Source organism: Hyperolius riggenbachi, chromosome 6, assembly GCF_040937935.1.
Source record: "Hyperolius riggenbachi isolate aHypRig1 chromosome 6, aHypRig1.pri, whole genome shotgun sequence".
Taxonomy (NCBI): Eukaryota; Metazoa; Chordata; class Amphibia; order Anura; family Hyperoliidae; genus Hyperolius; species Hyperolius riggenbachi.
In genome coordinates, this window is record NC_090651.1 from 43,640,422 (window position 1) to 43,653,525 (window position 13,104).

At 46.2% G+C, this 13,104-nt stretch overlaps 1 protein-coding gene across 1 annotated transcript in view; it reads left to right on the forward strand.

Annotated features, from left to right (window-relative positions):
• The window catches only part of PIGK (phosphatidylinositol glycan anchor biosynthesis class K), a 203,702-nt gene extending 202,753 nt beyond the window's left edge, over positions 1-949 (forward strand). Inside the window, exon 11 of the mRNA XM_068239190.1 lies at positions 624-949. Within this exon, the coding sequence (XP_068095291.1) occupies positions 624-740 (117 nt within the window). The 3' untranslated portion in view covers positions 741-949. The remainder of the gene's footprint in view (positions 1-623) is intronic.
• The last annotated feature ends 12,155 nt before the right edge of the window (positions 950-13,104 follow it).

Sequence of the window (13,104 nt, forward strand, 5' to 3'; positions counted from 1 at the left end):
GGGCTGTTGAGAGTGTGCGGCAGGGCTGTTGAGAGTGTGCGGCAGGGCTGTTGAGAGTGTGCGGCAGGGCTGTTGAGAGTGTGCGGCAGGGCTGTTGAGAGTGTGCGGCAGGGCTGTTGAGAGTGTGCGGCAGGGCTGTTGAGAGAGAGTGTGCAGTAGGGCTGTTGAGAGTGCGCGGAAGGGCTGTTGAGAGTGCGCGGAAGGGCTGTTGAGAGTGCGCGGAAGGGCTGTTGAGAGTGCGCGGAAGGGCTGTTGAGAGTGCGCGGAAGGGCTGTTGAGAGTGCGCGGTAGGGCTGTTGAGAGTGTGCGGTAGGACTGTTGAGAGAGGGTGTGCCGTAGGGCTGTGGAGAGTGTGAGCCCGTCTCAGGTTTAGTTACGGTAGGGCTGTTGCCAGTGTGGTAGGGCAGTTGAGAGTGTGTGGTAGGGCTGTGGGTGGGCTGTTGAGAGAGTGTGAGCGGGCTGTTTATAGAGTGCGGTATGGCTGTTTGTGTGAGTGTGAGCACGGCTGAGAGACAGTTACGGAGGGGACTGGTTTAGTGTTCTCTATATAGTGCTGTGGAATAGACATCAACAGGATTCAAATGTGTAAAATAAATGGCTTATTGTTTGCATTTCTCTTCCAGAAACCCAAACCTAAGGAGTGGCACCCTCCTGGTGGATTCATTCTCGGACTTTGGGGTCTGATTCTGCTGGTTTTCTTCAAGACTTATGGCGTGAAGCACATGAAGCACATCTTCTAGGCCTGGTGATGGTGGAATGAAGGCTACTGAAGCTCAGGAATGCTGCACTGTGCACCAATCACTTCCGGCTGCTGCTCATTCTTGCACTGATAATGGTCGGCTAGCTAAAACTGCACAGACATTAGACATCTGTTTTTGGCAAAGGTTAACCAGTCATAGTTGTATGAATGGTACTACTGTTTTTTTTTTTTTGGGGGGGGGGGGGGGAATCCCCAATCAATACTGTGGCAAGACTGGCTAATTATTTATGATTGGAAGAATTTTATCCTAACATTGTCATCATTTTTGTATTTACATTATACCCGAAGTGACGTGTAACATAATGAGATAGACATGTGTATGTACAGTGCCTAGCACACAAATAACTATGCTGTGTTCCTTTTTTTCTTTCTCTGCCTGAAAGAGTTAAATATCAGGTATGTAAGTGGCTGCCTCAGTCCTGACTCAGACAGGAAGTGACTACAGTGTGACCCTCACTGATAAGAAATTCCCCTTTTTATCTCTTTCTTGCTCTCAGAAGCCCTTTTCTGTTAGGAAAGTGTTTTATAGTTGGAATTTCTTATTAGTAAGGGTCACACTGTAGTCACTTCCAGTCAGGACTGAGTCAGCCACTTACATACCTGATATTTAACTCTTTCAGGCAGAGAAAGAAAAAAAGGAACACAGCATAGTTATTAGTGTGCTAAGCAGTGTACATACTACACATGTCTATCTCATCATGTCACATGTCACTTCGGGTATCCTTTAAAGCGGACCTGAAGCTACTAAAAATTAAAAAAAAAGATACCTATGTAGAGAGAAGGCGCCAGATCCCGTAGAGCGTTCCCAATCCTCTCTGAGTCTTCATTCCACCGTTGTCTCCCCGTTAAAGCTTGTCAACTAACTGGTGAAATATGCCTTGGGACTCCTCATGGAGGCTTCTCGAGAACTACACATTCTCGGGTACTTCCAAAGACACTCAGGGAGACAGTGGAGGAACGAGGGCAAGGAGAGGAGACCAGGAAAGCTTTATGGGATCCAGAGCATTTCCTCTACATAGGTGAGCATCTGAGCTAAACCTGCTTTGCCTTGATTTCATCTCTGCTATGATCAACTAAAATCAGATGTTCTGTATGTATTGTCTTTACATCTCGGGGGCTTTCATCTCACTTTCTGAAAATTCTAAAAATTACATTACCTGCAAAAATACCTGTCTTGTTTCACAAATCTGACTGCACATCACTGTGTGGAGAGGGTGAATATACTATTGTATCCAAAGCCAGAAATGTTGAACCCTTTAGCAGCCAATTTATATAGGGGCTTGTAAGTATTCCAGGCCAATTTATGTTAACACATTTTTTTTCTTATGTGTTACATTTCCTTGCTACTAATTAGTACCGCTGCAATGCGTATTTATGGCCACTTGTCACTAGGGGGCGGTTTGAGACAATAACAGAGGACTTCTGTGTTCAGTTTCTATATGTTCTGCTAACAGAGAGACATCAAACCATTCCAAGAATTTACAGCACAATGAGTTCTGTCGGCTGAGGTCAAAACCTAGAGGTCAAAAAATGTGATAATTCCTTTGAAGCTGCTAATGGGTTAATAAAACAGATGCCATTTCTTTCTCTCTACACGTTTTCTTCTTATCCAGCCATATGAAAAAAACGTCATGTATGGTAAGTCTTTTACAGACTCCCGCATGATTACTCTTCACCTCTTCCTTTGTGATGACTCATGCTGCTTTCTTTCCATTTGGACAGGATGACTCATCAAAAGGGGGAGGGTGGAGAGTCAGCAAGGTTAGCTGTGACTCCACTACTCTACTCAGTAGTCTGTTCATATGGCTGAATAAGGTAGAAGTAAATCTGTGCTGCTGTGAAATATTTCTTTGTTTTAGGATATAACCCTGAATGCATAGGCATAGATTCCCTACAGGATCACTTTAACCTATAAACTGTTAGCCAGAAGAGGGATGAGCGTTGATCAGCGCCCACAAGCTCTTTTCTTGGTCAGCCTCCCTTTAAATTGTAAAGATGCATTTTATACTTTTTTCCCCCCTGCAAGCGTTTCCCAGTTCCTTGTGCTGTGAGATTGAAAGCTTATTCAGCAGAAACAAAAATAGAGCTATTGATTCATCGCGCTAAGTACAGCGCTTCTGATCAATCCAAAAGTCTGCGTAATTATGTATCTAGGAACTGGTGAGCAATTAGGATTTAAAGCAAGATTTAGCAGCCCGTGAAAAAAATAAAATAAAACCTCATTTGATTTATTCAAGTTGGAGTGACCGGCCGGCGCGTTTCCCCTGATCCAGCATTTTCTTTCCCTGGCCTTCATTTTGCTTGCACCAAATTTTAATGTTATTTCTAGAACTGAGAGGCTTTACAGTGCAAAGTGTTCACTTTGTTGCAAACATATAACAGGTGATGGGAGTTGCTTCATAAGCAAAGGCACACAAGGGGGGCAGAAGCCATAGGCAGAAATGGCCATTCTACACATTCACAAGCCATCCTGGCAGGAAGAGAGGCAGAGGTACTTTGCTTAATGGGCTCATGTAGCACTGCTTAATGAGAGTGGGACAGGCGGTGAGAAATGATCTGGAGAGGGGTGGGCCAGGCGAACCTTGGACCAGAAAGACAAAAACGAGACGACACCAGGAGGAAATAGATTTAAAAAAAAAACATTTTTCGGACTATAAGACGCACCCGGTGTAGAGGTCAAAAACCAGGGAAGAATATATATATTTAACCTGGCGCATCTTGTAGATGTTTCCCCCCAATTATTTGTCACCATGTGTCCCCAGTGTCCTATCTGCCCCCCTGTCTCCCCTCTCGCTGGTGTCCCCTGTGTCTCACCGGCCCCCTCTATGCCCCTAGTGTCGTCCTGTGTCCCATCTAGCCCTGTATTCCATCTACACCAGACTCAGGAAGGCAGCTGGGACACAAAATGGCATGGGGCCAGTGAGACACGGGTCACCAGGCAGAGGGGAGACAGGAGGACACCAGAGGCACAGGGAAGCAATGAAAGACAGAGTGGGCACTTATGGGGGACATCTTTGGACCCCTACTTTTTATCCCCACTTTTGGGGTAGAAAAAAATGAATCTTATGGTCCAAAAAATACAGTACTAAGAAATTAAACAATTGTTTAAAAAAACAAACACAAATTTCTGGTTGCATGAAACTGCAACCACCGATAAGGCATACAGATGAACTCCCACCTCTGCTCGGGGCTTGCAATGATCCTCAAGGTCATGCTCCCAGTGAGTTGGTAGGTCGTAGAGACTTTTTTTTTTATGCAAAATTATGCGGCTTGGAGTCCAGCCAATCAGATGCAGTGGCTAATTATTTTGATTGGCCCACTTTCAAGCTGCACAGATTTGCATAAGACTATTCCATCAAGTCAAAACTATTGTCATTTCATTGATGATCTCTTCTGCCAGCAACTAATGAATTGTGGTGGGGTTCTTTATATTGGACTGCATAGCCGGGCCGACACAGAGGCTGGCGAGGCTCCAGCCTTTGAGCGCTTGTCAGGATGAGCGCAGTGTGTGCCAGCCTGCTGTTCGCCTCCCGCTGCCGTTTTCAGCTGCTGCCTCTGTGTGCAGTACTTTTGGGACGCAGGAGGGCCTGTGAAACAAAGTATTGTTGCAGATGCCCGCCCGCGCAGCTTTACATTTACTTGCTACTACAGTCAGTGGCGCCCCTGCTCCTGATTCCTCCCGGGCACTGTGTCAGTCACAGTGTGCATCATCGGCCAGCGCGAAAATTAAAGAGAGAAGGCGTAGGGACAGCTTGTAAGCACTGGAGCGTGTCACAGGCAGCTAAAGCACAAGGAGCTGTACACTAACAGGAGGGGGGAGGAAAGAGACACAGAAAAGAGCCAGGATGTCTCAAGAGGGAGTCAAAGAGTGTCACATGGAGGACAGAGCCAGCCCACAGCCCAGCAGTGTGTTTTAGAGAGATGCAGAGTCCAGGCCAAATGACCAAAAAGGAGGTAATAATTATATACTCTGTCATATCATCTTTTCCCATATGCATTCTCTCTTTCGTTTACCACCTTCTGTCTGTCAGTCTCTCCTCCTCAACACTCCCCTGTCCTTCCTTCCTCCTCTCTGCCCACCCTGTCAGTCTCTCTTCCTCAACTTTCCCCTGTCCTTAAACCTATATGCCCACCCTGTCATACTCACCTCCTGGACACCCCAGTTCTGTCAGTCTGCATTGTCAGTCAGTCTAGTACAGTGTCATGTCACTGACTGTTCTCAGAAGAGCTCACAATCTAATCCTACCATAGCTTACGTCTGGTGTCCTACCATATTATTAATAAAATTATTATTATGTATTTATATACCACCAACATCTGCTGCAGCACTTTACAGAGTACATAGTTACGTCACTGACTGTTGCCAGAGGAGCTCACAATGTAATCCTACCAGCGGTCGAGTTCAGATCTGACTCCATGGTGGGGGGCTGCCTGTACAGCTTTGGTACTGGGCGCTAATAGACGCCCCAACTGTGGAGGAGAGCAGCTGACAGGCAGTGAATACACCCTTACTGACACCCAAACAAGACTGATTGCAATGTTTTGTTTTTTGTGGGGTTTTTTTTTTTTTGGGGGGGGGGGGGGGCGCACTTGGGCAGCTCAGCCTCTGTTGTTGACGGACCTTGTCCCGGCCCTGTTGGACTGATCCAAATTCAGCAACTCCCAGATGACGATGGTGTTCTATTTATGAAAGAGTAAAGGCAGAGTAGAACTGACCACAGTGTGGGTAATATCACCTCAATACAGAAGCAAAAGGGAGAAATACGGGAGGTCATATTTGTGAATTGCTTCATTGGCATTGCTATTTAAAAGCTACACTGTTTTAGAGGACTACTACTTCGAACAATTGTAAAATTTAAAAGGCATATCTTGGGACTTACTTTATTTTCGGAAGTACTCCTTGCACAGCAGTGGTACAGTCCAACTGCCACAGTTCTTGCAGGTGAATAAGGAGGCTGGCATCTTTGTATAGGTCCTATCCAGGAAGCGTTTTTCAAAAGGATAAGGAAACTTTGAGTTGTCCAAAACAGATGTACCCTTAATATGTATTTGTACACAAGCATTTACAATTTTACTGTTTTTAGAATAGTTGTCCTTTAAAAATGCCTCTTTTTAAAGTGGTATTGTCATCAAATTTCATCTAAATCCAGCCCTTTTTTTAGAGTCATCCAATTTGGCCCACGTGTGGTTTCCCCACTTTGCATTATGTTTGGCCCACTTAGGACCACTAGAGAAGCTATATTGGAGGGAAAGCCCTAGATCACCAGGGAAGCCATAGGGGGAGGGGTAAAGCACTAAGTACCAGGGAACTATATAGGAGAGGGAGGGGACCACTAGACACCAGGGAACTATAGGGGGGGGGGGGGGAGGACCACTAAACACCAGGGAAATGTATAGATGAGGAGGGAGGGCCACTAGACACCAAGGAATCATATAAGGGAAGGAGGGGGGAACTGTAGAGGGAATTGAAGGTGGCTATTTGACAACAGGAAACTATATAAGGGAGAAAGGTGGCCACTAGACATTGAGGTTGGCCCACGACTTGGTCCTAGAGCTCAATTTCGGCCCACTTTGTATTTACATTTGATACCCCTGGTCTAAAGCATTAAAAACGGTACATAATTAACAGCTAAAACCATCGGACTTGTTTTTAAGGAGTAGAACTCAAGCTTTAAGGCTCGTACACAAGCTTGATTAAAGTTAGCTGAGGCAACCGATGACTCCCTCAGCCGATAGTCAAGCATGTGTATGGCAGTCCCCAACCCGCTAGTAATTCACCCAGCAGATTGACTCACCCGACGGAAGATCATCTTCTTTGAGGACAGCGCTCCTCCGCCCACCACGTGACATCACGTACTTGGCGCTCCGTGATGTCGCTCCGCCCCTGCATAGCAACAGAATGCGTTGTCAGCTACACAGGCTGTTAGTTCAGGCTGCCCCAGTGAGGTCGCCCTGACGGGCAATACACATCACAGGTGTGTACGCACCTTTACAATAGGGTTTTGTTTCTTTGGTGATTCTTGTAGGGGCCAAGAATACCTAAGTTAGAAGTAGGGAGAGACATGGAGCCCAATGGTGCAGAATCGTCCGGTATAGGGAGGATAAAATTATATAGATATATACTCACAAAGGTGGCTTGCAGTTCCTGCAACCACTGTATAGGCCTGCAGGGAATTAACTGTCCCTGCTCGGTACTCCAGGTCCTGCTGTATACTGGACGGTCGCTCTTCTGTAGTACGATAGACTTTCCAGAAAAACTGCAAAGCTAATACCTCTGACTGGTAGTGGGTAGGGTGGAGGAGCCCAATGTTTTTAGTATTTTAAAATAGAAATAAAAAAATGATATAATAAAAAGATATTAGAAGAAGATATAGACACCAGTTCAACTGTAAAACAAGTTTTTATTCAAAAGCAATCTGACAACATGTTTCATGGGTCATGGCCCGCTTCCTCAGGTCAATACAAAAGTCCTTGATAGCATTGGGGATAGAGTGTAGGTTCTCTTCTTTTGGAGAGGTAAACAATTACCTCTCTTTTTATTATAGAATTTGTTATTTTAAAATACTAAAAGAACACACATTAAGCGCCTCCATCCTACGCACCTTTACACTTAATTTAGCTGCTAATTGATGAGTCTGCTTTTTGCTGGGTAGAATTATTGGAATGGGGGGAGGGAGGGGGGTTAGAGAGAGAGCAGAGAACTTTATTCTATTTGCCCACTAGTTACTTTTCTAGGAGTAAATCTGATCATTTGTCCTGCAGCCAGCAATCCCATTCAGTAAGGTGCAAATACTGTATGCCTTCAAAAGCCATCAAAGCAGTCTCATAGCGATTCATATTTGTTACTGTGTTTAATGTTCTAGAGGAAAAGAAAATGTTTGACAATACCACTGTAAGACAAGTAGTTCATTATGAAGGCTAACTAAATATACAAAAACCCCAAATAATGTTTTGTTCTATTGACCAATCTAAAAGCGTTGAAGGCAACATTTGGTAATCTGCATCTGCATGTTTCAGCTCAGTTCTCAGAACTATATACAAGATTGTTTTTTGGTTTTTTTTTTCAAGGATTTGTTTTGAATAAATTATTGTTTGAGTTGTTGTTTGTCGTTTTCTTTAGTTGCCTTTTGTTTAGATGTAACTCCAGCCTTGTGTGCTAATAACACTATGGCATGGCATGCCAAGAATTTTGGCTGGCATGTGGACTTCATGCAAATTGTATGCAGCTGGGAATTGGGCCAATCGCGAGCACTTCCTGTCAATTTTGGTTTGCCCAAATCCTATGCAAGAAATTGTACAATCACAATTGTATAGTTAGTGACCAACTTAGCACTATACTAACAGAAGAAGCGTATTCTCTCACTTGCTTACTTTTGTGTGCATATAAAACAGTTATTCAGCAGTGTTACCAACACAAACAGGAGTTAACCTGCCTGGCGTTCTGATAAGATCGCCAGGGAGGCTGCGGGAGGGTTTTTTTTTAATAAAAAAAAAACTATTTCATGCAGCCAACTGAAAGTTGGCTGCATGAAAGCCCACTAGAGGGCGCTCCGGAGGCGTTCTTCCGATCGCCTCCGGCGCCCAGAATAAACAAGGAAGGCCGCAATGAGCGGCCTTCCTTGTTTTGCTTCCCTCGTCGCCATAGCGACGAGCGGAGTGACGTCATGGACGTCAGCCGCCTCCGATCCAGCCCTTAGCGCTGGTTCCGGCTACGCTGGGCTCAGGCGGCTGGGGGGACCCTCTTTCGCCGCTGCTCGTGGCGGATCGCCGCAGAGCGGCGGCGATCAGGCAGCACACGCGGCTGGCAAAGTGCCGGCTGCGTGTGCTGCTTTTTACTTGAGCCAAATCGGCCCAGCAGGGCCTGAGCGGCAGGCTCCGGCGGTACTGGACGAGCTGAGCTCGTCCAGACCGCCCAGCAGGTTAAAGGGTGCATACACACATCCAATCTTGATTGGTCAATTTTACCACGTCCATGTACTATGCGTTATCCATGGATTTGATCACAATTGTGACAAAACAACCCAGAATGTCTGCGCTATTTTCAGTGGAGGCGTTTGGCTGTTTTTGCACGTTTGTAGCAGTATTGCAGTATTTGTTTGGATGTCCTTAAACGTAATGCATAAAACTCCTCGTTTGTACTGTCATTGCCGTGAAGGAAGATTTCAAACAAAGTTTTGGGCCATTTAAAGTGAACCTAGCACTAATTTTTTTACTGGTTTTTAATAGCTGTAGGAGCTGCTCCCTCACCTTCTAGTTGACCATTATTTATACAGGGGAAGGTGTAAAGATAGCATCTGTGACTCCTCTAAACTCTTTGAAGTGCTGTCTACCCACCCACGGGAGTATTCAGACGGGGGTTCTGGAAGTATGGGAACCCCCCCCCCCCCCCCTGAGACTCCTGTACCTTTCCCTGAACTCGCTGAAGCGGGCAAGCTGGTAAATATACAAAGGCTTGCTTCCTGCAGGGTCTGTGGGAAAAATTCAGCTCTCTCACTATTGTAAAGACTGTAGACAGCTACAAAAGGTATTTCACAGGTTGAAAAGTTTTTGACAGTCTCTAAACTCCAGGAGAGCTGCCTGCAGCTTGTGTGAGAGGCTGACCATCCCTTACATCCTTCATACCCCTATGGATGGTATACCTATATCATGTCCCTATTCCCACAATCCTCCCCCCACTATGTTGTTAATGTTTTGTTTTTGCTTTGGCAATGCTAAATGTATTTGGTCCTGCCCATAAAGCTTTTTTGGATTTGGCTGGCAGGGACAGGAGACACATTACATGCAAGTAGCCTGTGTGACGTGGGACTGCAACACAGATACGCTATCTGCTCTATCTCAGTCTCTCCACTCCTCTCTCCGCATTCACCATTGTTTCCCCCCTTCCCCTAGTGCTGGCTGGAAGGGGGGCAATCTCCTCCCAGGCCCCCTTTCATTCAGTGATTTAGGGCTGGTCTGGTGTATTCAGGTTTGTTGTTGTAAGGCAATGTAAAATACTAGGCTGGCTGATAAAAGTGCAATTAGAGGGCAGGCAAGCTGGTAAATATCCACAGCATGATGCAGAGCTTGCCTGGAGGGTCCATTGGCAAAAATCTGTCTGGTCTCTCCTCATTGTTATGATTGCATGTGTGGATAAGGTGTTAAACAAGGTGAAACGTTTTTTTACAGTCCCTAGACTCCAGGAGGGCTGCTTTCTGACTTATGTGAGAGACCAGCAGGGACATGAGACCTATTACAGGCTAGTAGCCTCTGTGTGATGTGGGACTGCAATACAGATAAGCTCTCTGCTCCATCTCAGGCTATTCTCAGTCTCTTTCCACTCCTCCCCTCTCTGGGCTAGTGCACACCAAAATCACAATAGCAATTGCTAGCAATTAGTGAGTGCGATTTTGTGAAGCGATTTTCAGAGCGATATCTGAATGAATCGCTCAAAGAAAATGCTACATTCAGTATACTTGCGATTTTGAAAAAATCACAACGCTGCTGTGGGAACACCCTCATAGGGTAACATTAGCCAAGCACTGTTTTGAAATCACTGTCGATTTGAAAAACGCTCAGAAGCCCTCTTGGTTGGCACCAGCCTCCTTTATTCACCTTTGTATCCCTCTTCCGCTAGTGCTGGGTGTCTGTGTCTTCTTGTCATACAGGAAAGCTAAATAAAAGTGCAATCCTGGTGAGGCAAATTCTTATTATTTAGTATTTATATAGCGCCGCCATCTTCTGCAGATGCATATATCCCTGCATCATATGGGTATCGCTTGCGCTATGTGACACTATTTGGCATATTCCACTGAATTGTCCAAACTAACTATCTCCCATTCCTCTCTCAGGGAGTTGTTCCAGCGCTGTGCCATTGAAATTTGCTGCTACCAGAAGCCCTCAGAAACACTCGTGTCCTTGAGTACTTCCAAAGATAGGCAGCTCCGTAATACGCCAGCGCACTTTTGTGCAAGGGTTGTATGGAGCCAACTGTATTCGGAAGCACTCGGGGACATAAGTACTTCTGGGCCTTTCAGGAATCCCCCCCTCCCCTTAAAAATCCTGCGTTTACCCCTGCTGATATAAGCTTTTTGTTTTCTCTCTGCTAATGTGTGCAATAAAATAATTACATCCGTCCTTATCTGCCTGAAACTTCTGAGGTCGGACAGGCCTTGGAAGTAGGGTGACAAAACCCTCTGCTAAACTTTTAAATGTCAAAAGAAGAGGTAAAATTGAAGTTTTTCTTATGAACGAGCCACATTGTTGGCAAGCATATTTAATGTGCTATAAAGATGCCCTGGTAAATGCAAATAATTCAGGATTATGCAAATTCTGTATGCAAATATATGCAGCTTGAAAATGGACCTATCGAATCGTGGCAACGTGGCATTCGATCGGTCCGGTTTCAAGCTGGATAAATTTGCAGAATCCTGCATCAGTTTGCAGTTATTTGCATCTCATTGACCACCCCTTAGTACAGGGGTTAGGAACCTTCTTGGCTGAGACAGCCATAAACGCCACATCATTTAAAATGTAATTCTGTGAGAGCCATACAAGATGTTTCAAACTGGGACAGTGTACATGTGCAGTACAGGGCGCACGCCCCTGTTGCCATGGTGATGTGTATACAGTTGATCCTCCGGGCAGCGGAAATGTCAGACGCGTCTTCAGCTTCTCTTGGGTTTCAGCAACATCAGCAATTTCCTCAAGAGCCAGACAGAAGAAAGGTCAGTTTAGACTTACCTGGTAAAGATGTTTCTAAACATCTCAGTGTACGGCAGGAAAAGGAGAGACTCCAGGCTCCTCCTCCAAGGGAAACACAATTGACAAGAAGTTTAAAAGGCCCCCACCCCCTGCTACCCTCAGTATCTAGACAAGAAATCCGGCCAATGAGACACCCAAACGTGACCCAGACTCCTGTCTACAGCTCAATCCACACCAAAATAGTGCAAAAAAAAAGTCAGGAAGAAAGGATAGAAGGCAGCATAGAGGGAGGGATGTAGTATGCCGTACACTGAGATGTTTAGAAACATCTTTACCAGGTAAGTCTAAACTGACCTTTCTCTAACCATCTCAGTGTACGGCAGGAAAAGGAGAGATAGGCGAGTAACCCCATACTCACATGAGGGAGGGACTGCTGCCTGAAGCACCTTTCAACCAAAATGTTGGCACTGACTGAAGAAGAGTCCCATCTAAAATGCATATCTGGACCAATCAGTCTTTGGTTCTCCCAAAAAGCTTAATCGCTTCAATTCTCTGTAGATTGAAAATAATGCAAGGCTGACAAGCCTGTGCGAATGAACGCAAGGCTGACAAGCCTGTGCGAATGAACGCAAGGCTGACAAGCCTGTGCGAATGAACGCAAGGCTGACAAGCCTGTGCGAATGAACGCAAGGCTGACAAGCCTGTGCGAATGAACGCAAGGCTGACAAGCCTGTGCGAATGAACGCAAGGCTGACAAGCCTGTGCGAATGAACGCAAGGCTGACAAGCCTGTGCGAATGAACGCAAGGCTGACAAGCCTGTGCGAATGAACGCAAGGCTGACAAGCCTGTGCGAATGAACGCAAGGCTGACAAGCCTGTGCGAATGAACGCAAGGCTGACAAGCCTGTGCGAATGAACGCAAGGCTGACAAGCCTGTGCGAATGAACGCAAGGCTGACAAGCCTGTGCGAATGAACGCAAGGCTGACAAGCCTGTGCGAATGAACGCAAGGCTGACAAGCCTGTGCGAATGAACGCAAGGCTGACAAGCCTGTGCGAATGAACGCAAGGCTGACAAGCCTGTGCGAATGAACGCAAGGCTGACAAGCCTGTGCGAATGAACGCAAGGCTGACAAGCCTATGCGAATGAACGCAAGGCTAACAAGCCTATGCGAATGCTAACAAGCCTATGCGAATGAACGCAAGGCTAACAAGCCTATGCGAATGAACGCAAGGCCAACAAGCCTATGCGAATGAACGCAAGGCCAACAAGCCTATGCGAATGAACGCAAGGCCAACAAGCCTGTGCGAAGGAACGCAAGGCCAACAAGCCTGTGCGAAGGAACGCAAGGCCAACAAGCCTGTGCGAAGGAACGCAAGGCCAACAAGCCTGTGCGAAGGAACGCAAGGCCAACAAGCCTGTGCGAAGGAACGCAAGGCCAACAAGCCTGTGCGAAGGAACGCAAGGCCAACAAGCCTGTGCGAAGGAACGCAAGGCCAACAAGCCTATGCGAAGGAACGCAAGGCCAACAAGCCTATGCGAAGGAACGCAAGGCCAACAAGCCTATGCGAAGGAACGCAAGGCCAACAAGCCTATGCGAAGGAACGCAAGGCCAACAAGCCTATGCGAAGGAACGCAAGGCCAACAAGCCTATGCGAAGGAACG